Source organism: Acomys russatus, chromosome 4, assembly GCF_903995435.1.
Source record: "Acomys russatus chromosome 4, mAcoRus1.1, whole genome shotgun sequence".
Classification (NCBI taxonomy): Eukaryota; Metazoa; Chordata; class Mammalia; order Rodentia; family Muridae; genus Acomys; species Acomys russatus.
In genome coordinates, this window is record NC_067140.1 from 58,156,931 (window position 1) to 58,183,218 (window position 26,288).

A 26,288-nucleotide genomic window follows, 5' to 3' on the forward strand; every position below is an offset into this window, starting at 1 on the left:
TCCGTGGGGGACTATATACTCTTCAGAGTTAGAGAGCTGCTCAGTTTGGTTGCAGAGGTGATTGTATTCAGTTGGAATGTGACGGCCTACACAAAGTCGGCCTGTTACTATTTGTAATGTTACTTTAGTGCCCCTTTGTTGCCATCTGCGTTTCTTCCTGTCTGAAGAGGTGGTGTAGTTATCCACAGTGACGATACCATTATAGTAAGGGGGTGGAGGGGGACCAATCTCATAGTCATCTCCAGATGGCTCTGTGGATGTGTTGTAGAGACTAGAGGGAGAAAATCAACTCATGATCATCAAATTTAATGCTCCAAACATAGTTTCAAAAGGGGTTAACCCCAACCTGTAGGGTGAATTGTGAGCCCTATACAGGCACAGGGAAGGAGGGTCACCTAGGTGCTGCGAGTCTCTAAGGTCAGTTTGGTTAGGGGCTCTTTTAGGGTTTTATTATTCTTTTTACCTGTCCTGAACTCTGCAAGCACAATGCAAGCTTCAATCTGCCCCAAGTACTCCTGCCAAGCCCTGCCTTACCTTGGATACAAAAGCAGGTCCATCGTCTGATCCTACTTGTATTGGGAACCCAAACCTAGTCAAGATGTCCTCTCGGATCTTCTTAGCCCCCACCTTAGCCGTTTTATGTTTGGTGGGAGAGGCTTCTGTCCATCCTGAAAGTGCCTATAAAAACTGGCCACATCAGGCTAGAGAGATGGCTCAATGGTTAAGAACACTGCCTGCTCTTCCAGAGGTCCTGAGTTCAATTCCCAGCAACCCATGGTGGCTCACAGCCATCTGTAGTGGGATCTGATGCTGTCTTCTGCTGTCCATGAAAACAGCACTCATATGCATAAAATAAATAAATAAATAAATATTTTTTTAAAAACTGGCCACATCGATAGCTATATCTGCCAGGTTTTACCTTAGTGAAGTCTATTTCCCAGTATGTGCCAGTTCTGCTTCCTCACTCCCTGGTACCAGGATTGCCCTGATTCTGGGTGGCATTGGTGAGCTGGCAGGTTTTGTGTTCAGCAATGATCTTCTTGATCTTTGTTTATGCATCCTTGGCCAAGAACTCTGCATGTCTAATAGCATCCTGTGTTTTTCTGGTCCCCATATGGGTGGACCTATGTATTTTAAGCAACAGTTTGGGTTTTGTTTTGTTTTGTTTTGTTTTCAGTTTTTCTGGGAGGATTACAGAACAGCCAGCTGAGTGCCACCACCCATGTAAACACTGGGTCACTGGCAGTCCTTTTGCCCACCTTAAATCTTCCTTAGAGCAGGTTGGTTTTTCAGGCAGGCTGTGGCTGTCCGGGTCTGGTAGGATCATGGCTGAGATCTGCCCTGGTACCAAGGTAATGTCCATAGTTGTTTTCTCTGGCTGTAGGAGTATCAGCTTTTTTGATGCCCCGGGCAATGTATGATTGTAAGTTTCTTAGGTAGTCATAAGGCAATCGGTAGGGCCGGGATCTCATCTTTGCTTTTTGATAGTTTTTTCTTCAGCAGTTAAAAGACCATATTCTTTATAAATTGTTCCATGTGTATGGGCTATGTCGAAGCATAGCAGCTATTGGTAACCACATTTAGCTTTCTGTCTTTGTCCATAGCTAAGGCTTTTGTTAGAGCGATTAGTTTAGCCTTCTAGGCAGAAGTACCAGCTGGCACTGGCTCAGCCCAAATGATCTCTGCATACCTCTGTCCATCGTGAACGAAACGTGCTGCCATCATTGTGTCATGTGATCTCAGCATCTGGTAGTGGTTGATCTCTTCAATTTTTTGGAACTGCATGCACCTGAGCCAGTATCCCTGGACAGCCATGGAGGACTGGGTCTGGCAGGGGTGGAGTTGGATTTAGGGCAGCTGGCATCTCAAAGACAATTCTGGTGGGGTTAAGCAGGAGACTTTGATAGTGTGTGAGCTGGGCATTACTGAGCCAGTGGCTGTTTCAGGGCACCCTCTACAGCATGGGAGGTGGTCACATACAGTTGTTGCCCTAATGTCAGTTTATCAGCATCTTTTACCAGCAGGGCTGTAGCTTCTGTCATTTGGAGGCATGGCAGCTATCTGGCTGCCACTGGGTCTAATTTCTTGGAAAGATAAGCCACTGGCCATTTCCAGGGGCCTAGATACTGGACTATACCCTCCTTGGCTATTTCTCTGTCCTCATCAATATATAGGTTAAAGGGCTTAGTGATGTCTGGGAGCCCTAAGGCTGGTGCCAATAGCAGGGCAGTCTTTTTTGTTTGTTTGTTTTTTGTTTTTTTTCCCAAGACAGAGTTTCTCTGTGTAGCCTTGGCTGTCCTGGACTCGCTTTGTAGACCAGGCTGGCCTTGAACTCACAGCAATCCACCTGCCTCTGCCTCCCGAGTGCTGGGATTAAAGGTGTGCACCGCCATGCCCGGCTTAGCAGGGCAGTCTTAATCTGTTCAAAGGACCTGTCTATCTCCTCAGTCCAAAAGAAGGACTGTCCTTTCTTGGTGGCCTTGTAGAGGGCCTTCATCAACTCTGCAAACCCTGGTATCCACAGAGTGCAGAAACCAGCTGATCCTAGAAATTCTCGAACCTTGCAGGGGGGCGGAGGGGCAGAGGCAGGGCATGGCATCTGTTCTGGGGATTTGTTCTTGGCTATCCTGGACTCACTTTGTAGACCAGGCTGGCCTCAAACTCACAGCGATCCACCTGCCTCTGCCTCCCAAGTGCTGGGATTAAAGGTGTGCACCACCACGCCTGGCCTTGTTTTGGGGATTTTAAGCACAGTATTTTCCTGGCCTCAGTGAACCATTTCTGTCCTTCAAGGACACAATTCAGGTAGCTTACCTTGGATTGGCCGATTCAGGCCTTCTTTGTGGAGGCACAGTATTCTAATTCTCCCAGGGCCTGGAGCAGGTCTTCTGTTCCTTGTAAACAAGCCTCATACTTTTTCAGCTGTGATGAGGAGGTCATCTACATATTGTAAGAGTGTGACATTTGGGTGGCAGGAGTGATATTCACCCAGGTCTTTTTTTTTTTTTTTTTTTTTTTTTTTCCTTTGAGACAGGGTTTCTCTTGTGTAGCCTTGCATGTTGTCCTAGCCTCACTTTGTAGACCAGGCTGGCCTTGAACTCACAGCAATTCACCTGCCTCTGCCTCCCAAGTACTGGGATTAAAGGTGTGTGCCACCATGCCCAGCCTCACCCAGGTCTTTTTATTTTATTTTTGAAAAAGATTTATTTATTATTATGTATACAGTGTTCTGCCTGCATGCACACCCTGTCACCCAGGTCTTAGCGAAGTGTTTCATCAAAAATGGTTGGTGAGTTCTTGAATCCTTGTGGTAGCCTGGTCCATGTCAGCTTTCTTTTGATGCCTTTCTCAGAATTGGTCTATTCAAAAGCAAAAAATTCCTAGCTTTTGGGGACCAGGGGCAGGCTAAAGAAGGCATTCTTTAAGTCCAGAACAGTGTACCATTGATGATGAGGGGGCAGGGAACTAAGCAAGGTGTATGGGTTTGGGATCGTGGGTAACTGTCTGTCATCTGCTGGTTAACTTCCTGCAAATCCTGGACTGGTCTATAGTCATTAGAGTGAGGCTTTTTGGCTGACAATAAAGGGGTGTTCCAGGCCAACTGGCAAAGTTTCAATATCCACAGGTCTAACTAGAGTCAGATGTGGGGTGTAATTCCAAGTTTGGCCTCCATGACATTGGGTACTGATGACCCCTAGCTGGGTCGGTCTCAGGTTTGAGCTCTATGAAGACTTGGGTTTGGTGTTTGGCCATCCCCATGTCTCCAGTTTCCGCCCAGGCCTGAGGGAAGTTTTGGAGCCAGCCGTCTATGTTGGGCATGGGGACTGAGGAAGGCTGGTATAGTTTGTACTCGTCTTCAAACTAGAGGGTTAGTATATGTATAGGTCTCCCTTCCCTACCAGAGACGGAAGCTCTGCCACAATTTTGATTAGAATATCTCTTCCCAGTAAAGGATGGGGGCAATCGGGAATGAGCAGGAACAAGTGGAATACCCTGCCCACACCCAGGCCCACTCTTCTTCGGGTAGTCCATCAATAACGTTTCATGCCAGTTGTCCCTTGTATCCAGGCCCTTCTTTTGAACATTGTCCTATTTGATTCAGGTAGAGCCGAATACGCAGCCTCAGTGACCACAAGGAATTGAATTGGGGGTCCCTTCCACTCTAAGGGTTACCCTGGGCTCAGGGAGGGGCTCTGAACCCCGTTCCCTTTATTCACTGAGTTCATCTATGGCTGGGACTATAGCCTTGGGCTGTGAGCTGTTTTTATTGAGGCAATCTTTTCTCCAGTGTCTTCTCTTTACCGTATGCACATTGTTTTTTTTTGTTGTTGTTGTTTTGTTTTCCCCTCCCCATTTTGGGCACCCTGTTAGGAGGCTCTCCTTATCTTGTCCTCTAGTGATGTACTGTAATTTTTTTCTTTTGCCCTTAATGTTCATGGTTAGGAGAATCTTTGCCAGGTTTCGGGTTTGTCTATCATCAGCCTTTTCCAGCTTTTTTCCTGCTGACTCCCTGTTATTATAAATCTTTTTTTGACACTGCTATTAAATCTGGAATCGGTTTTTCATTCATCCTTTCAACCCTTTACAACTTACATTTAATGTCTAGAGTGGCCTAATTAACAAAAGCCATGACCACTGCAGCCTTGTTCTCTGGGGCCTCAGGGTCCATGGGTGTATATTGTTTTAAGGCCTCCATGATTCTTTCTAGGAAAGCTGTAGAGCTCACTTCCTTTCCTTGCTGAACATCCCCTACTTTGGCCATATTGGTCAGCTTGTGTGTTGCCATTTTGAGACCCACCAACAGAGTCTAGCAATAAAACCAGAGTCTCTCCCAATCTTCAGCCATTTCAGGGTCCCAATCAAGTGGGGAAAGAGGAAACACACCATTGATGGTGTCTGCATTAGCAGTGGGTTGTCCATTGTCACTCAGTACCAATTTCTGGGCCTCTGTCTGGATGCACTCCTGTTCCTCTGTAGTGAACAGGAATCTAAGGAGATGCTGTTGTTCCAAGTGGGCTTGTTAGAAAATTTGGCATTCTGAGATCTCCAGTTTTAGAGATCACTAGCCAGTAGTGATGTGGCTGTTGCCTGTTACTGGCCACTGGTCAAGGGCAAAATGGTGGAATCTGTAGGCCAGGTTGGGACCCCCTGTTGAGTTTGCCTGTTGTGCCCCATCTCTGCATCTTCCCGACCTTTTCCTCCTGTTCCAAATTTATCTCATTTCCCCTACCATCACCACTACCTGAGCCCTTCTATTGGCTACACAGGATCTGGAAGCAGAACAAAGGGCTAGTGTTCAGGGAGGGGGTTAGGAAAATGAAATCTTCTTCAGCCGCACCCCTCTTGCAAGTTTTTTTCTGACACAGGATTTCTCTGTGTAGCCTTGGTAGTCCTGGACTCTCTTTTTAGACCAGGCTGTCCTGGAACTCATAGAGATCTGCCTGTCTCTGCTTCCCTGAGTGCTGAGATTAAAGGTGTGCATCTGCCTCTGCTGCTGCCACCACCATAACCATCACCACCACCCATCTTGATTTACGTTTTTTAAAAGTAGCAAATGTTGGTTCACATTTATTCAGACTGGAGAGGCTGAGAACACAGGAGTTGCTTGATACTTGAGGTTGGCGCTTCTGCAGTTGGAGTTGCCCCATTGTGGCTCTCTCACATGAGAGAGGCTGACAACCTGATGGCTGTTTGGTCCCGGAGAGCTGAAAGGTTCCCGGAGAGCTGCTGGTTCTCAGTCAAAGATGGAAGCCTAGAGGTGCTGTTTTTGACATCAGCAAAGGAACCAGCAGCAGCAACAGGATAAACAAACTCAGCAGCAAGAGAGAAGACCTAGTGAGAAAAAGGAGAATAATGCTGTGCCCTTAAAAGAAAACTGGGCTGTTACCAGCAGCCCATACTTGGGACGGGCCTTCCCCCATCAACGAGGCAAGAAGGACAGTTCTTCCGTTCTAATTCGCAGTGATTTGATAGTAAAAAAATCTATCATGGAGTTGGGCGTGGTGGCGCACACCTTTAATCCCAGCACTCGGGAGGCAGAGGCAGGTGGGTGGCTGTTAGTTTGAGGCCAGCCTGGTCTACAAAGTGAGTCCAAAACAGCCAAGGCTACACAGAGAAACCCTATCTTGAAAAACCAAACCAAACAAAACCAAAAAACCTATCACGGGATTCTGCCAAGGCCTTGACCACTAAACTACATTCCTAGCCTTTTAAACCATTGCACACCTGTAAAAATAAAGGGTTTTTCTACACCTGTTTTAGATTCCAAATAATGCTATGGATGCCTATTACACTTATTATAAACTTCAAAGCACTATAGCTGGTCAGATACTCATGTATTCCTTTTTTCTTCTTTCTTTTTTTTGTTTTTGTTTTTGATACAGGGTTTGTCTGTGCAGTCTTGGTGATACTCTGCCTCCTGGATACTCCGCTGCTCTGGACTATTTCCAGCCATGTGCCTGTGACCTGCCACCTAGGCTTGTCCCAGATACGCCTGCTGTATGTTTGTCCTCATGGTCCCTTTTCATAGCCTCCTCCTCCCTGACCTTCTCTCCCCTTTCTACTTCTGTTTTTCCTGGGATCCCCTAGCTAAAATCAGATGTCTTGCCTCCACTCTCTTCTCCTGCCCTGCTATTGGCTGTTCAGCTCTTTATTAACCAATTAGAGATTATGAACAATTTTTACACAATATTGAGACAGGAGATTCCTCCATAGCAGTACGATGCCCACTTCCAGACTGCAACCAGCTCTCTGAGCACAGAAATCAGCATCTGAATACACAGTGCACAGAACCAGCCCCAAACACAAATCTTCAAGTGATCTTTAGGTTGTTTACAGTCCTTGGTACACTGTGAATGATGTATAAATAATTATTATACTTTGTATTGTATTGTTTAGGGAATGATAACAAAAGTAGATGATATATACTGTACAGAAGTTTTTCTATTTTTACATAGTGGGTTGAATCCACTGGGTATGGAACAGGCAGATATTTTGAAGTCAAGCTCACTCCTTCCAGAAGCCTCCACCTCCGCGAATATAGTGTGATGCCGAGATAACCCAGATCGTGAGACCCCCCAAAAAGACCACCAGGACTTGATATCGATGCAACACACATAGGGTCCTGTATTACAGGCTCGAGTTTCGGGTCACAATCCATCTTGATGCAGCAGGATAGGAGAGTGACACCAGAGCTTCAAGGGTAATAGGTTTTTAAAAGGAAAAAACATAAGTGGGGGTTGTGGGTCACAGGACTGTTGATCTTTAAGGAAAAGACCACACGCGGGGGTTGTGGGTCACAGGAATGCCCACCTTTAGGCAGGCTGGGTCCAGCAGAGCCGGGTGGGTGGAGGCTGGATCTCTGGGGAAGCTATAGGTCTCAGGAATGTGGACCTTCAGGCATATTGGGTCCAGGAGGCTGAATCTCCAGGGAAGTTGTTTATCTCAGAGGATCATTGGGAGTTAATCGTATCTATTCGCTCTGGTGGAGTTTCTGGAGACTGCTGGCAGGCCTAGTTTACGGCAGTGCGTGGTCATTCCCGGAACGCAGGAAGGAGTGAAGCCACCTGGGGGACAAGTTCTCACAGACCATTCATAGACCACGGCGTTAGTCACAGAATATACGTTACATATAGAACATGGCATTAGTTTTGTCTTTACAATAGTAATACCAACTGGGGACCAAGTGTTCAGAATCACGAGCCTGTTGGGGAGACTCTCATTTAAGACACAACAGGGATGGTCCATTTGCACCATAGAATAAAAATCTGAGCTAACTACATTATTTCGTGAATATTGTGTAATTTTTTAAAAATTGAGGCATGATGGCAACATGTCTGTAACCTTTGCCCTTAAAGGTAGAAACAGATGGACACCAGGCGTGGTGGCACATGCCTTTAATGGCAGCACTCAGGAGGCAGAGGTAGGCGGATCACTGTGAGTTTGAGACCAGCCTGAGCTAAAGAGAAACTGTAAACCCGAAAACCTTGGGTCTTAACTCTCCCTCCCAAAAAAAAGTTTAAAAAGTTGGGCAGTGGTGACTCATGTTGTTATGCCCAGACTGCAAGATATTCACAGACCACCAGGAGCCCGAAGCTCTATGCAAAAGCAAGGGGTCTCTATTTCTGCAGACGTCCAGTAGGCGGGACCGCCATTTAGACAAAATGGCGGTCCCGAGGTGAGCTTAGGCTTTTTTTAAAGGCATTCAGGGGAATTCCAAGGGAGGGGTGAGCAACCTTAAATACGATTGGAGCATTCAAATTGAAAAAGCGCGGGCTGACTGGAAAAGGTGCGTGCAGGCAACCTTAGTCAGCGGTCATGAGATAATCATAAGACTTGAGATTTCTAGACCAGCAGTAAACTAACCTTGAGAAACCTTATCTTCCTCAGGCCAGGTGGCTAGGCTGTCTCTGATTGGCTGCCTGTTATCTGTGGTATTCCCAGTAACCGCTGAGCTCACTACTGAAGAATGGAGGCCCAGGCGTGCTGCTCCAAGCTAACAAGAAACTGAAACCTGTCATGGAGTTGGCTAGACTTATTTAACCAGGCCTCCTCAATGCCAGCACTCAGGAGGCTGAGGCAGGAGTATCTCTTTGAGTTCAAGACCAGCCTGGTTTACAGTGTGAGTTCCAGGACAGCCAGAACTACACAGAGAAAACCCTGTCTCAAAAAGAAAGAAAGGAAAAAAACCAAACCAACCAACCAAACAAACAAAAAAACCCCAATGCTTCCTGTGGTGGTAAATCCCAGCACTTGGGAAAGGCAGGCAATTCTCAGTTCAAGACCAGCCTGGCCCACACAGTACAGGCCAGCCAAGGCTATCTAAAGAGACTCTGTGTCAAAAACAAAGAAACCCAGCTAAATTTGGCACTACAACCACCAAAATCCACTTTAATTTTTTTCAGTAGACTAATCAAACTACGGCATTTTAAAACGTGTGTTTTAATCACACTTTTTCTTTCTTGTTCCCAGTTCCTCTGTCTTCTACCATGCTTGTGCTGTGACTCTCTGTCCTCCTCTCTCAGCTGAGAGTTCCGGTGTGTGACTGTACCCAGCTAAAATTTTTACACTTTTAGTCTAAATTCTTGGACTGGACTTTTAGTTTTCTTGAGATTGTCTCCCTGTTGGAGCTGTCCTGCACTCACTATGTACACAAGGTTGGCCTCAAACTCAAGAGATCCACGTCCCCCTCCCTCCTGAGTGCTGGGCTTCAAGGCATCCGCCCACATGCCTGGGTCTGGACTTTACTAAAGCTTAGTAACATTAACAGCTGCCATATTAAGAAGCAAGAAAAGCACCTTGCTGAGTGCTTCATAAATAATCTCATTTGAAGATTGTAGATCTAACAACCTTTCTGTTTGTCCTCTATCCTAAGGTACAGATGGAAAACCTGTATTTTCAAGTGAAATACATATTTAGACTTGATTCACCTTGGTAATGAGGGTATGGAGGTAGTAGTAGACCAGAGAGTAAATAAATGATAGCTAAGGTGAAAACCAGAAGTAATCCACTACTCTTTGGTAGAAAAGGTTGTAGAGGGTAAGTGCACCTGTAATCCAGCATTTGGGAGGTGAGGCAGGGGGCAGTTTTGTATCCATTGTAGTTTGTGGTTAGTTTGGGCAACATAAAACCTTGACTCAAAATGAAAACCAAAACCCAAAAAACCAAGTCCCTCCTAGCCCCGCCCCCCAAAGCAAAACTAACAAGAACAAAAACTGAAAGAGGAAAAAGGTCATAAATTGCAAACCTTTGGGCTAACAACCTGCAACTTTTCTGAATGTAACCCATCTAACAATCTTTTTTTTTTTTTAGTTTTTTTAATGTGTAGCTGAGGCTGCCCTCACACTCTTGATCCTGCCTCTACCTCCACCACCTCCACCTCCTTCAGCAAATCCTACCAGTGTGTGCCATCACACCCAGCTAACAATCTTTTTAAATGTTTTTGATAATTGATTTTTTACTTCATATGCATTGGTGTTTTGCCTGCATGTATGTCTGTGAGCGGGTACGTGCTGGAAATTGAACTCGGGCCCTCTGGAAAAGCAGTCCGTGCTTTTTTATTCTTCCAGAGTTCCAAGGTCCAGTGCCCTCTTGGGCACCAGACACATGTGTGGTTCACAGACATATGTGCAAGTAAAACACTCATACACATAAAATTAAAACAAACAAAAACCAAAAAAGGTTTTAGGAGGGAGAGAGATGGCTAATCTGTGTTTGTGCACAGGCCTGGTGATCTGAGTGCCATGTCTGGATCACACAGGGTAGCAGGAGAGGACCACAGAATTGTCCTCTGCAACAGTGGCACATGTGGGTATCCACACACACACACACAAAATAAAAATGTTTACAACATATTAGTACTCAGTGGGGATAATTGTTTGGTTTACATTCTATTGCTTTCACCATATGCACTAGATAACCATTGTTTTGATTTTCAGTTAGCCTTTCAGGAACCTTTGACTATATGGACTCCCAGCTTGTTCTGTGCTGGGTTTGGGCTTTCATTCGATTTTGCTGTTGGTTTTTTGAGACAGGGTTTCTCTGTGGAGTCTTGGCTGTCTTAAGACTCATTCTCACAGCTACTCACAGCAATCCGCCTGCCTCTGCCTCCCAAGTGCAGTGCTGGGATTAAAAGCATGTGCAACACGCCCGGCTCAATCAATGTTTTATTCAAAGATTTCTTTGAACTTTTTGTTTCTTTCTCTCTTTTTCTTTTGGAGCCAGGTTTTCATTATATGGCCCATAATGAAACTTTTTAAACCCCCTGCTTTAGTAATCCAGAGTGTTAGGATTACCTGGTGTGTCCTACCATACCCAGTCTCAAAACAATTTTGTGCTGAGATTTAAGCTGCAAATGTGCTCGTAACTCTGACAGGATCTCCGGAAGGCAACTTCCCTGCCCCACATTTTGAAGGAGAAAAGAATATGTACAAGAGCACGCTACGCATCTACATTTACCTTTCTGCCTCACCTGCTACTGGGCCCTCACACCCAACAATAATCCTTTTTGTACAGTGGTTCGTCACGATCCATTCTTGGGACTTTGCCTTTTTAAGAACACAACTCTTACGAAATCAACTCCCCATTCACGCTTCTTTCAGGGAAGTCTTTTGAAAGCTCCCCCAGACCCCGCCGCTGGCACAATGGCAATACTACCCTACTTCACCCACCATCTCACTTCTATAACTCACTTTATCACACTATTAGGACCGTCTTCTTTGGTGGAGTGTTAATTCTGGGAATGCAGCGATGGCTTTTCCTAATTTAGTTATATCCCTTTTCTATAGTACGTTTTCAACCAACATTCCTTATGGAATGAGAATGGCTTGGAGTTTCAGTCCAAAGCTAGTGCGCTATGTAGAACGATGTTTCTCAACCGTTGGGTCAGAACCCCTGGGGGTGTAAAAAAACCAAAAACAAACAACCTTTCAAAAGGGTCGTCTAATACCACCGGAAAACAGATAGTTACCTTACGATTCCCAGCAGCAAAATTACAGTTATGAGCAACAAAAATCACTTTATGGCTGGGGGTCATCACAACACGAAAGTTGTAGCATTAGGAAGGTTGAGAACCATCTAGATTCTGGATGCATTGATTTTCTGGGGCTTGGAGGCCGCAGTCGTGCGGAAACCCATTTGAAAGCTCCGAGTTTTCAGCATGCAGATTCATCGTCCGCATCGCGAGGAAAGCGAAGCGTAAGAGTCTCTATCACAGGTCCGTGAACGACAGCCGCTCCCGCCGGGAAAGCGAGCGGGAGAGAACCTCGGGGGACACCCCGCGCACCACCGAAAGCATCAGGACCAGGCTGGGTCTGGCCCGGGCAGCGCAAGGCACTGGCTCCCGCTCCTGCGCGCCAAGCCGTTAGCACCGCCCCTTCCAGCCGGGCTCCACCCACCGCCGCCTTAGTCGCTAACCCTGGCCGCCGGGTGCGCGGCGCGTTCTTAAGCCCCGCCTCCCGGGCGAGGGCGCGCACCCCGCGTCGCTCGGCTCTAGGCGGTTCCGTTAGCGGCGGGAGAGAAAACCGTCCCTGGCGTGCCCGCCTCCGCCGCTCACACTTTCCTCCCTACTCCCCTTGCGACCACCCCGCAGCCCGCTACGGAGGCCTCCGAAGTACAAACGTCCCCCAGACCCTGTGCCTCCTCGGAGGCTGCGTCCGGTCCTACTGCTCCGGGCCCCTAAGGCCCTGTGCTCGTTTTCTATTTTCTGGTTTTTCTTTTGGTCCGGACTCCGCACTGGTGACTTCCCCAGGGCGGCAGAAACTTCAGCCTCTTGGCGGAAGTCAAAGTTGTTCCCCGTGCTTTCCCCCCCACCGACGCCCAGGCCTCCCGCATTCCTTCCCTCCCGCCTCGCCGGATAGTGGCGGGCGGGGGGAGGAGGAAGCCAGGGCGCCTGCGCGGGGCGGCCGCTTTCCATCCGGGTCCCTGTCCGTGCGGTGCAGCAGGTCGGTAGGCGGGAAATGGCGACTGGCTGAAGGAGCTGGTTCTGTTGCTGCTGAGGGATAAGCGGGAAAGACACCACCTATTGCGCAGTCGGGACCATCGCCGGAGCCCGAGGACACTTTTCTGTCGTCACAGTGAAGGTAATTCCCTTGGTCCGGACGCTGCCGTTGGCTCGCAAGCTTAGTCCTCTTCCAGGGCCGTCTGCCGGGATCTCCTCCCCTTCTCCAGCCGAGCCTTCAGCGGTTCCAGCGCGTCCGTAGGCATGCACTGTTGGCGCCTTGTACGTGCACTGTGTAGAAGCCGCTCTGGCCTGGACTTTCCCCTGGGGACGGAAAGGGAGCTCACTTCCCGCCAGCTTCAGTTTTTAGGCTGCGGCCTGTGTTGTGATTTTCTGGGGTTAGATTTCACTTGGCTACTCACCCTCAACCCCATCTCTCGTTCCTGGTCTCTGACCCCTTCCCTTGGTCCTTATGGCTAATTAAGTTAGATTGCGTTTTTTGAACCTCCTTGTGAACCCACGTAATGTTTTCGGTATTTCATTCTTGTAGGGTGCTTTAGGGGGGCGTTGCTCGAGTTCAGCTCTTACTAACATCCCTTGAGAATCTGGAAAGAGGTTTCAGGAACTTCTGTCCGCCTCCTTCACTGGCGAAATGTTGAGTTGACATTACTTTTTAAAAATCAACAGTGGTGGTGGTAAAAACCAGCCTGTGTGGAAAGGCCTCCGATACCCATAGTGGTCATTTAAGGGTGAATCTTAATTATACTTAACTAGTTGATTACTTTGGGTATGTCTGTATGTGTTTACTTTTGCGTTCTTGACCAGGATTCTGTGATAAATAATTGCATAAGTAAGTGGTGTTTATTTACTTCTCACCCTAGTGGTAGCTGAATGTGTGAGTGATGTTGAGCACTTTTAAGAGCACTTCAGGGAAACCTACAGAGATACTACTGGGAAAATACCCTAAGCTCCCGAGATGAATAGACTTATTAGGCATTACTCCAAGGCAGGAATTTACCTTTCTCATGCTCCTAAGGCAGTACCAAGATTTCTTCTTTACGTCGGTATACAAATTAGTGACTTGCAATGATAGGCTTATCTGCATAATCTTTGTAGATTGTAGATTGCTGATTATTTCTATCCCTCAAATGCCAAGTTACATATTTTTGTTTGTGGTCCAGCAGTTATCTTAATAAAAGCAATGAAGTGGCTTGTGGAACCATCTTTTTTTCCCTCCTTAATGTAGAGAGGTCCTCAGAGCTGGGTGTGGTGGTGCATGCCTTTAGTCCCAGCACTTGGGAGGCAGAGGCAGGTGGATCTATGTGAGTTCGAGGCCAGCCTGGTCTACAAAGAGAGTCCGGGACAGCCAAGGCTACACAGAGAAACCCTGTCTCAAAAAACCAAAAAATAGAAGGAGGAAGAGGAGGAGGAAAAAAGGATCCTCAGTCTTTTCAGTGTTTTGGTCGTGTCAAATTTGGGTCATTATAGGTGTTTTCTCTCCATGAATAAAAATGAAGATTTAAACATGTTTTGTGTTACACATCAGTTAATGTTTACCATTCCGTAGCTTTCTGCTCCCTATGTTCAGCCTAGAGTACTTCACTTGCTGCACACATTATTAGGATTAAATTCCAGTAAGAAGCAGGCACATGCAAACATCACTATAGTTTTTATTTGAAAGATTTAGCCCAAGGTCATAAAGAAAGTCAAGGTAAAATGTAGCTCTTATATGAAGTAGTCTTAGGAGTGAACTGAGCCTCACTGCTTTTCCAGGCTCACTTAGGGGGTTGGGTAGCGAAAGTATAGATGTACTGGTTATTGAGTCAGTTTATTTTAAAATGGGACCAATTATTTTACTCAGAAGAGTTAGATTAAATTATGTGTCTAGGGCAGACTTTGTATTTTAACGATGTTTTGGGGTAGGGGTTTTTGTTGTTGCTTTTTTTGTTTTTTATAGGCAGCAGAATCAGCTGTCTCCAAGATTTTCCCAAGTTACTTACTACTACATTCAATTGGATTCTACATTTTTTTTTTCTTATTTTTGCTTTTTGAGACATGATTTTTCTGTGTAACAGCCCTGGCTGTCCTGAAATTATTTTGTAGACCAAGCTGACCTTGAACTCAGAGATCCGCCTGCCTCTGCAGAGTGCTGTGATTAAAGGGGTATGCCACCCCTGTCTGACTAGTCCCTGCATTCTTAATATTCTTGTATGTGTGATTTGAAAGGATTTGACAGCTGCCGAGTCTTTAACTTACATGTGCTGTAGCTGTGTAGCAATAGTTGGATTGTGTAGGCACACCACATAGGGTGGTGGGTATGTTTTAGAGTGTTCTGTTGCATATGGTGCCAGTGCTGTGTGGACATTTCATCTGAGCTGGTGGCATTCCCACCCCCACCCCCCCCACCATTAGGAAATTGATGATTGGGAAGGTTTTATCTTTTCCAAATTAACCTAGTATATTCCATGATTGTAATTTTTGGTCAAATAGGTTCTTCATGGGATGATTTTAACAAAATCTGGCTGGATATGTAGCTCGGTTGATAAGGTTTGGCCTAGCATGCAGGAAGCCCTGGACCGTGTTACCTAAATCCCCATCACCACATACTCTGGCTACGGTGGATTTGCATGTGATCTCAGGGAGATGGAAGCAGAAAACTCTAAAGTTCAAAGTCATCCCCAGCTATATTGTAGGGTTAGAGGCCAGGCTGGGCTACATGAGGCCTCCAGAAGAAAGACATTAGACTATGGCTGTAGAATTGGTTGCTGATTGCTAAAGTAGTATTAAGTTATCTTAGTTAAAATACACTATGCTTTTGATTGATGAGTCAAAAATGTATAAAGACTATTGGGACTTGCTAGAATTTGGAAAAGGCAGCATCTCATTGTACTTGCAATTTATCAAGCTTTTATGAAAATATAAGGGCAGAAAGATAGTTTAAATTACATATCAGAAGTATGAAGAGGCTCTTATACATGATGCGCTCCTAAGGGATTTTTATTAGCAGGTTAAAGTTGCCGAATCATTTTAAACTGGATTGGCTACAGGGGGTCATTTATGCTATATTGAGAATGAGGTTTATTTACATATTCATTGATGTTTGTATGAGTACATACTTTTTCCCCCTTAAGAAAAAGTCCAGGTGGCTCACACCTTTAATACTAGCACTTGGGAGGCAGAGATAGGCAAATCTCCGTGAGTATATGAGGCCAGCCTGGTCTACAAATTGAGTCCCAGGACAGCCAAGGTTGTTACACAGAGAAACCCTGTCTGGAAAAATCAAAGAACTTGCCAGCCTGAAACTGGCTATGTAGACTAGGCTGGCCTTGAACTCACAGAGGTCCTCTTGTCCCTGCCATCTAAGTCCTGGGACTAAAGGGGTACATCACCACAGTCATTGAATACATGCATTTTTAATTTAAACAGCATTAGATGGTTATTGAACCTACCTTACAAAATAGTCTTTTGTTTTGTTTTGCTTTTATTTATTTATTTTACAAAATAGTCTTATGGAATTCTTTTTGAAATGCATTGTTTAAAATTATAAATTCACCTGGATGTGGGAAATATACCTTTAATCCCAATTCTTGGAAGTGGCAGGTAGATTTCTGTGAATTTGAGGCCAGCTTAGACTATATAGCAAAGTACTAAGACAGCCAGGGCTATATAAGGATATCCTGTCTCATAACAAATTACAATAATTTTTCAAAATTTTTATTTATTTATTTATTTGACTTTTCAAGACAGGGTTTCTCAGCCTGGTGGTGGTGGCGGCGACGAGCATGCCTTTAATCCCAGCACTCGGGAGACAGAGGCAGGCGGATCTCTGTGAATTTGAGGCTAGCCAGGTTTACAAAGAGAGGCTAGGACAGCCAGGGCTCTGTTACACAGAGAAACCCTGTCTCAAGGAAAGGAAAGAAAAGAAAAGAAGGCAGGGTTTTCTGTGTACTAGCCCTGGATGTCCTGGAAATCTCTTTGTAGACCAGGCTAGCCTCAAACTCACAGATATCCGTCTGGCCAAATTACAAATTCTTAGATAAAATATCATTGTATTTTACAAATAAGGGTAGATTAATTTGTTAACTACACGTAAATGAGGGTTCAGAGACAGTGGAATTGAGGGAAATTTTCTTTCCTTTCTTTTTCCCCACTGACACAGGGATTTTCTGTGTAGCTCTGGCTGTCCTAGAACTTGTTCTATAGACCAGCCTGGCTTCAAACGCAGAGATCCATCTGCCTCTGTCTCCTGAGTGCTAGGATTAAAGGCATGCATCACCACCGCCAGGCAAAACTGAATTTTTTTTGATTAAAAGATTTACAAGCCAGCACTCAGGGAAGCCAGCCTGGTCTACAAAGCAAGCCCAGGACAACCAAGACTACTTAGAGAAACCCTGACTCAAAAAAACCAACCAACCAACTAACCAAAACCTTTTACATTCATTTACTGTGTGTGTTGTGTGCCAATTTGTAAATGTCAGGTCTTGACTTTGACCACGTGGATACCTGGGATCAAACTCATGTCATCAGGCTTGCTGGGAAGCACCGTTAACCTGCCCAGTTATGAAAACTTTTAAATATGTAGTCAATGTTTCTTTGGTTTGGTTTGCTTTGGTTTTTGGAGACAGGGTTTCTCTGTATATCCCTAGCTGTTCTAGAATTACTCTGTAGACCAGGCTGGCCTCGAACTCACAGCTCTGCCTGCCTTTGCCTCCCGAGTGTTGGGATTAAAGGCATGTGCTCTGTGCTGCCTGGCTGTAGTAAACGTTTAAAGCGTATAGGATGACTTGTGTCAGTAACAAAGGTGTGTACCGATTAGATCGGTGAGTCATCTTTCACTTTGATTTAGTGTGTTTGTGTATATGTATGTTTGGAGACAGGATCTCACTCTAGCCCAGGCTGGCCTGAAACTTGGGGTGAGCTTTCTCTCTGTGCTGGGATTATAGGCATGGCCACTTTGCCCAGCTCAGCCCTTTCCAGAAATGTAAATTTTGTATGTAGTAGAAAACAGTGATGTGCCATGTGGATTTGAGGGTTGAACTCAGGTTTTGTCAAGCTGGTGACAAGCATACTTATTCATTTAGCCATATTTCTAGCACAGTACTTTATGCATGATGATGGCTAGACAGGGCCTTGAACACTTAGGCAACTAACTGCTCTACCTGCTCCACCGCCAATCTATACTTCTAGACCACCTGGTATTTCCACAAATATTCTTTACAGTAGGCAATCATGGCTAGCCTTGACTTTTATTTTTATTATTGTTTTTATTTTTTTTTTGGTTTTTCGAGACAGGGTTTCTCTGTGTAGCCTTGGCCATCCTGGACTCACTTTGTAGACCAGGCTGGCCTCGAACTCACAGAAGTCCACCTGCCTTTGCCTCCCGAGTGCTGGGATTAAAGGCGTGCGCCACCACGCCCGGCTCCTTGACTTTTATTTTATTGCCTTTATGCTTGATTTGTAGTCTTTTTACAGGTTTCTTTATTGTCTGCCTTTATTTCCCTCAACGCATAATTTGTCATTATAGGGTAACACTGCTGTCATTCATTCAGCAAACAAATTTTTTTGAAAGAGGGTACATTAGATAGTCTTGGTAATTTTCTGAGAACCTGTCATATACAGTATATCATTTGCCTTTCATTTGGTAGAAATTAGTGCACTGAAGACCTCCATGACAAATTTTCAACTGAGTTTATACTTGTACCATTATTGTGAATTGCTGCATTTAATGAACCACCTAGACAAAAGCCAGTCCTATGCTTGTACCATTATTGTAATCTGGTAACCCAAGATGATTTACGGTTGTAATTGTCTGCCTCACAAATTGCTTGGGATCAGTAAGAGTAAGGGTGTGTGCTGCCAAGTCTGACCACCTGAGTTTGAACCCGTGAACTCGCTTGGTGGAAGGAGAGAAAGTAAAGACTGAGGAGTGGTGTGCCAGGTTCTTAGAGCCATGGATCAGACTGCTGCCTGGCTGGGGTTTTAGTTGTTTGCAGTGCGTCTGCATGCTTAGCAAGGGCTCCTTCTGAGCTCCGGCTGCTGCTCTTTGCCATCAGGACTCACTCTTGCAAGTGCGATTGGATCTATTGAAGCAGTGTTTGAGTGTAATTTGGTAAGAGCTAAGGGAGAGATGACCTCAGGGTTTACAGAAGTTTATGGGTGTGGAGGTGGTTTTTATTGCTTAAATGATACTTGGGCTGAGTTTTAAACAGCGAGAATAACTAGATAATTAGTTGAAATAATATTTGTGGTAAAGAGGAGAGAAACGTAGGTAGAGAGCCCAGAATGTCTGCAACTACTGATTACTGCAGTACAGAGAATGGCAGCAGGGCTGGAGAGATGGCTCGGCCATTAAGGGCTCACAACCAAACGTATACGAGAGTGACAGCAAATAACAGTGAAGAAAGACTGCGCCTGGAAACCCTCTCTGGGGAAGTAGTACAGGTGGATTGCTGGCTGTGAGTCCCAGGTTCTGTAGGACCCTATCTCAGTGAGGTGGAGAGAGAGAGTGAGGAATATAATGCTGAACACACGTGCACTCACACAGAGTGTATCTTGTAGGGTGATATATTTGCCAGTGAGTTTAGTTTTAGTTGGAAAGCAGTTGATGAGAAAACTGCTAAGAGGAATAGGCAAACATGGGGAGTTCAGAGGGTGGATTTAAAGAGAAAGACTGATGATTAATTTTAGATGGTAAAAGCCAGAATTTGAATGCTGGGCAAAGCGGCAATGAACATCTGTAATCCCAGGACTCGGGGAGGCAGAGGCAGGTGGATCTCTGCGAGTTCAAGGCCAGCATGGTCTACAAAACAAGTCCAGGACAGCCAGGGCTACACAGAGAAACTTTGGTATCTGTCTCAGGAAAAGAAAAAGAAACAACCACCACCACCACCACCACCAAAACCCCACAATTTGATAATTGACTATAGGGGATAAGGGAAGGTGTCACAACTAGATGGTCAGAGGAGTTTAGGTTTCTCAGTTAGTTGGTTACGTGGATGGCTATAGGAAAAGTAGAACTCCCAGCACTTGGGAGGCAGAGGCAAGTGGATTACTGTGAGTGAGGCCAGCCTGGTTTAAAAGTGAGGCCTGGACCGCCAAGGCTACACAGAGAAACCCTGTCTTGAAAAAACAAAATAAGAAAAATGAATTCAGTTGAATTTGAGGTAGATAAATGTAAATCTGAATTTTAGAAAACCTGGCAGATTTAATGTTTACCGTGAACTTTGGGAGACTTCCTCCAGCACCAACAACCTTCCCCTGTAATCTCTTTACCTGGGCAGCAGGTAACTGCAAAACAAGTTATTGCCCAGTTTTTAGATTTCTGGTTAGCCAACTTTTCATAATCCTAAGTGAGTTCTGGTTTGAATGTTGGGGGTGGGGGGGTGGGAATGAGTGTTTTATGTTGTTTTTACGTCTCAAGTTCTTGGACTTAAAGTACTATTCTCAAAATACATTTTACTATTTTCATTCATTAGTACTAGGTTTATTCACTAAACATTATCATTATACACACACGCACACACACGCACGCACACACTTGAGACAGGGTTTATCTGTGTAGCCTTGACTGCCTTGGATTGGCTTTGTAGATCAGGCGCGTCTCAAACTCACAGCGATCCGCCTGCCTGTAGCACCCTGCCTGGCTTTAAATTTATAATTTTTAAGTGGAATAGAGAAAAATTCTATGAAGAGCTGTAGGAGGCTCAGTGGTTTAGAGTGTTGCTGTTCAAGAGAATCTGAGTTCAGTTCCCAGCACCTCATTAAGTGATCTAGGGGATCTGACGTCTTCTTCTCTTACTTACACACATGCAGGCAAAAACACCTAAACCCACAAAATGAAAATATGCTAGGTGTTGATTGGATTCTGTAGTGAAGCCATCTGGGCCTTGTATTTTATGTATAGTTTTTATAACATACTCAATTTTAAATATGAGGGTTAGTCAGCCTATTATTTATCATTGTGTAAAGTTTTGTGATTTTTTTTTTTTTTTTTTGAGACATTTTGTTGTATCTCAGGTTGGCCTTCTGAGTGTTTGCTACACCATCCCTTGCTTGTGGCTTTATCTTTTGAAGAACTTGGCTGTTTCATCTGATTTGGTAGATGTAAAGATGTTTGGAATTCTCTATAATTCTTATATTTTTGGTTGTGAGCCTAGCCTTTTAATGGCTGAGCCATCTCTCCAGCCCAATTCTTTCTAAGTCTACAGGCTCTGTTGTTATTTTTAAGTTTTCATTCCCAATATTAATTGTATCCTTTTCCTTATTCTTGCCAGAAGTTTATCAATTTACTCATCTGTTCTTAAAAAGTCAACTTCCGAGGGGCTGGAGAGATGGCTCAGAGGTTAAGAGCACTGCCTGTTCTTCCAAAGGTCCTGAGTTCAATTCCCAGCAACCACATGGTGGCTCACAACCATCTATAATGAGATCTGGTGCCCTCTTCTGGAGTGCAGGCATACATGAGGGCAGAACGTTGTATACTTAATAGATTTTTTTAAAAAAAGTCAACTTCTGGTTTCATTGATTTTCCCCTCTTATAGGTTGTGTGTGTGGGGGGGGGGGGCAAGCGTGCAGTACATGTTGAAAGTCAGAGGACATCTTCATGGAGTCATTTCTTTCCTTCCACCTATATGTGTGCTCTGGGCTTGAACTCAGGTTGCCAGGTTTGTGTGGCAAGTCATCTTGCCAATTCTTGTAATATTTTGCTGAATGCTGAATATTATGACTAGAAAGTGAATACCAGTAGAGTATATTTGGAAACTTGGATACTTGGAGTTGTAAATAAAGGTGTTGGATTAGTCAGTTTTGTTGCAGAGGGTACCTTCATGCATGATTGGGTTAATTACGTTCCATTGTTACTTTTACTCAGAATCTAGTTGGAATGTGGCAAAGTTTCTGCTTTCTGATCACCTTTTGGGCGTTGTTCATTCTTTTCTGCCTCAGTGTTACCACCTGGTGCATGCTATCTTCTTATGGCACATAGGAGCATCTTCTATCCTCTATCCGTATCTTCTCTGGAACCTTGGTGGTTAATTGGACTTGCTGCCCCTCCAGAGCCTTCAAAGTTTTGTACCTTAGGGGAGTGAATCTGCTTTGGACTTTTTGTTTCCCACAGAAGAGGTTGTTTCAGCACCTAGATCTATAATGTGTGTTAATGCTAGCCTATGTTCATCCATTTTAATAGTAGTTTTAGGGATTGGAGAGATGGCTTAATGGTCAAGAGCATTTGTTGCTCTTGCAAAGGACCTGGGTTTGGTTCCTAGCAACCACGTGATGACCCACAGCCATCCATAACTCCAGTTCTAGGGGTTCCAAACAGCACCAGGCACACATGTGGTGCATATACATACATAAAGGCAAAACACTTATACACTAAATAAATCTAAAGAAATTTAAAACCCTAAATAATTTCTATTTTTTAAAACATTTTACGTAATCTGCTATTTTAAAACTTGCAAATAAAAGACTTGCAATTTTAGCAATTTTAGATAATTTTCACATGGCTTTATGGCATAATTATTTATTTGTTCCGTCACAGAAGCCATGTTTGTGTCCTGTCTCTCCTAAGAAGGATTTATCTTTTCTTGGATTTGAGACTGATTAGTTACTTCGAGTCCTTAGTACTCTATTAATATCAGGAATTTTTTATTTTTTATATTTTTTAAGATTTTTCAAGACAGGGTTTCTTTGTATAACAGTTCTGTCTGTCCTGGACCCACTTTGTAGGCCAGGCTGGCCTTGAACTCACAAAGATTCACCTGCCTCTTCCTTCTGAGTACTGGGATTAAAGGCCACCACACCCAGCTGTCAAGAACATTTTGATTCTTTTGTGATTCACCAAGTTTTCTGCTGTTGTTAGTGTTAGGTTGGGGAGTTTAATTATCAGCCAAGGCATTTCTCTAGTCCCTTCATAATTCCTTTTTAGACATTTGTATGTATGTGTTGCTCAGGGCAGAGCCTGGGAGCTCTCATATATTCTAGCAGGGATCCACGTCTCAGCCCATAAATCCAGTTTTATTATGTGTGATAAGACTGAACTTTTATCAAGACATCCAACCTCTCTTGTTACTCACAATGTTATTGATTTTTTAGAATTGTGTTTATGAAATTCATTCATCAAGTGATGGGTTTTCCCCTACCTCATCTTAAGGTTAAAGGACAAACCCCTTCCCTTGTTGACTACTGTCTCTGCTTACCTAGCTTGGGGTCTTAAGTTGGATTAGCTGCTCAGTAAATGTTAGTGGAGTAAATGAATGACTAAGGGTAATTTTGGCATGGCAGAGGCAGTGCAGTGTCAGATCATGCACTGTGTTTGTGTGACTTCATTTTCTCTTATAGGAGGCAATTATCTCACATGTTGAAGATACTGGTAGGTTACATATATAAAATACAGTGTCTTTCACTTACAAATGTTAGTTTTTTTATTTCAGTTCTCTTAGAGACCTAGACTCTTTTAAAGAAATAGATTTTTATTGTGTAAGTTGCTGGGCATATTGGGTAATGATTATTTTTCTCCTACAGGTTTACATGTGCCACCCATAAAAGATGAAGCTGAGAACACGGAAGGCTTCTCAGCAGTCCAATCCAATCCAAACACAGCGCACTGCCAGAGCAAAAAGGAAATACTCAGAGGTTGATGATAGCTTGCCTTCAGGAGGAGAAAAACCATCAAAGAATGAAACTGGCTTATTGTCTTCAATTAAAAAATTCATTAAAGGAAGCACGCCCAAGGTAATACTTTAACCTTACACCTATGTAAAAATATATCATACTTAGGCTGCTTTCTCTAAGCATATACAGAAGAGAAGTTGATATTGATAGAAACCCCCCCCCCCTTTTTTTTTAAAGGGATAATACGTATCTTGGCTTTATTTTCAGGAATTTTACATTAAAGCATTTAATGAAAGTTCAAGACAAGCATTCCACTGAACCAAATCCTTTAGCTTTCTGTCATGGTTATTTTTTGTTTGTTTGTTTTGGTTTGGTTTGTTTGTTTTTTCAAGACAGGGATTCTCTATGTATCCCTGGCTGTCCTAGACGCACCTTGTAGACCAGGCTGGCCTTGAACTCACAGAGTTCTGCCTGTTTTCTGCCTCCCCATGTGCTGGGATTAGAGGCTGCTCCACTGTGACCCCCCCCCCTTTTTTTTTCCTTTCTTTAATGTTTTTTCAGTCAGGGTCTCAATATGTAGCTCTGGCTGTCCTGGAACTCTACTATGTAGAATAAGCTGGCATCATACAGAGACCCACATGCCTCTGCCTCCTGCATGCTGGCTCTTACTGTGTAACCTGGCTGACTTTGTACTCTCCTGGAATTCACATGTGATCTACCTACCTGTGCCTCCTGGGTGCTAGGTTAAAGCCGTATGCTGCCACCCTGGGCTCTCTCCCCCATTGTTTACCTATGACAAAGTAAACAGAATCTTGAGCATGTTTCAATCCATATTTTGGCGGAAGACTCGCCAATTCTCTAATTTCAGCATTTTGAAACTGTTAGCAAGAACACTCAGGAATTATTTACATATAGCCTTTCTCCTTTTAGTACTATGAGATTTCTAATACTTTATTTGAAGTGAAAGCTTCATAGTTTTGATAGGGTGTAATTTTAATGAAATATTGATATATTTATATCATATTAAATTTAAATTTAGATTATCTAATTATGATCTACAGAAGCTTTTTTTTTTTTTTTTTTTTTTTTTTTTTTGGCTTTTCAAGACAGGGTTTCTCGGTGTAGCCTTGACTGTCCTGGACTCACTTTGTAGACCAGGCTGGCCTTGAACTCACAGCGATCCGCCTGCCTCTGCCTCCCAAGTGCTGGGATTAAAGGTGTGCGCCACCACACCCGGCTGAAGCAAATATTTTTATATTGCAGTATATATGCAAAAACAAACCTCACTATAGATAAGAGCCCAGGGCATCATGCAGTTTAGATAAGCACTTTACCGATGAGTTATATCCTCAGCTTCCCTCCTTTCCTTCCCCCTTTTTTTAGATGACAAGTTCTCATACCATAGCTCAAGCTAGCCTGGTACTCAAAGCAATCCTCCTGCCTCAACTTCCAGAGTGTTGGGATTGTAAAGAGCTACCACACCCAATTTTTTCACTCTGAATATTGTAATGGATTCTGATCTTTTTTGTTCAGTCTTTTTTTTGTTTTTGTTGTTTTGTTTTGTTTTTGAGACAGGGTTTCTTCTTATATCTCTGGTTGTCCTGGACTTTGTAGACCAGACTGGCCTTGAACTCTCAGAGATTCGCCTGCATCTACCTCCCAAGTGCTGGGATTAAAGGGGCGCACCGCCTTGCCTAGCATTTTTTTAAAATTTATTTTTATTTTATGTGCATTGGTGTTTAGTCTGCATGTATGTCTCTGTGAGGGTGTCAGATCTTGTCTGGAGCTACAGACAGTTGTGACCTGCCATTTGGGTCCTGGGAATTGAATCTAGGTCTTGTGGAAGAGCGACCAGTGCTCTTAACCGCTGAGCTGTCTCTCCAGCCCTTTCTGTCAATTCTTTTAAAGATGGTCATAAAACTTTAAATTAATTTCATGATGGATTTCTGCTCCTTAATCTAAAAAAAAAAATTTAGTAGATCCATTTTGGTTGTTTTGAAACTGTCTCACAAAAAGTTCTGGTTGACCTGGACCTCTATATAAACCAGGCTGACCATAAGCTCATGGAGAGCCACCTGCTTCTGCCTTCCAAGTGTTGAGATTAAAGACGTGCGCCACCATGCCTGGCCTTGGATAGTAAAATTGTAATCTTTAGAATGAAATAACACATAATACCATAATAAGTATATTTTATTTATTAATTGCATGCTTATGTGTATGTATGGGTGTATATTTGCCACGGCTGTGTGTAAAGGTCAGCGGATAACTGTAGGAATCAATACTTTCTTACCATGAGAGTCCTAGGGATCCAAGTCACACTGTCAGGCTGGCCGCAGGAGCCTTTACCTGCTGCAGCATTTCACTGGCCAGGACCATGATGAGCAGGTAATCTTCTCTTTTTCCTTCCTGTACCAGAGTCTTATGTAGCCTAGTCTCACTCCAACCTCTGTGTATCAGAATGACCCTGAACTCCTCATCTTCCATCCTCCGGCCCCTACCTCCCAACTGCTGTGATCATAAACACACTGCCACACCTGCCTTATGGGACACTGGGGCTCAAAGCCAGGCACTTGTTCCTGCCAGATAAACACTGAGCTAAGGTCCCAGCCCCTGATTGTTGGGTTGGTATTTTTGTTTGTTTTTTGTTTTTGTTTTTGTTTTGAGACAGAGTTGCTCTTAGACTATACTGTGTTGCCTAGGCTAGCCTTGTACTCAAAAGCAGTCTTCTTGATTCAGTCTCCAGAAGTGTGGGTTTACAGGTATGATCTACCACACCAAGCTTAGTAGCTAAATTAGTAGAGATGGAAAAGTTCTCCCTCTTCACTTCCATCATCCGTGGTTACCCAGTTAGTATTTGTGGAAGAGACATCACGTCTCTTCATCCAAAGACACCTCCCTTTGGACCAGTTTTTGTTTTGATTGAACCCTAGGTTCAGATTCATTACAAAATATTTGTGTATCCTTATGCCTATACTATGCTCTCTTAAATTGTGTGGTTTGGTTTTTAAGTTGAAGTCTTAAAATATATCTTAAATTGACCTCACATTGGCAGTTCTCATGCCTTGACTGCCCCCCACGTGCCAGTGTTTGCAAGGCTGTGCACCAAGTCAGAATTCTGTTCCTATGTTCTGTGAGGAATTGTGGGTAAGATAGAAGTACTTGAACTTTGTTTTATTTCAAGTTTATTTTATGATTGCATATTTTTTTGTAATCTATTAGAGTCAGTTTAGATTGTCAGAAAGCT

At 44.0% G+C, this 26,288-nt stretch overlaps 1 protein-coding gene across 1 annotated transcript in view; it reads left to right on the plus strand.

Moving 5' to 3' along the window:
- The first annotated feature begins 12,273 nt into the window (after nt 1-12,273).
- Nucleotides 12,274-26,288, plus strand: part of Ctdspl2 (CTD small phosphatase like 2) — a 51,394-nt gene continuing 37,379 nt past the window's right edge. Inside the window, exons 1-2 of the mRNA XM_051144513.1 lie at nt 12,274-12,578; nt 22,955-23,164. Of these exons, the coding sequence (XP_051000470.1) occupies nt 22,979-23,164 (186 nt within the window). The 5' untranslated portion in view covers nt 12,274-12,578; nt 22,955-22,978. The remainder of the gene's footprint in view (nt 12,579-22,954; nt 23,165-26,288) is intronic.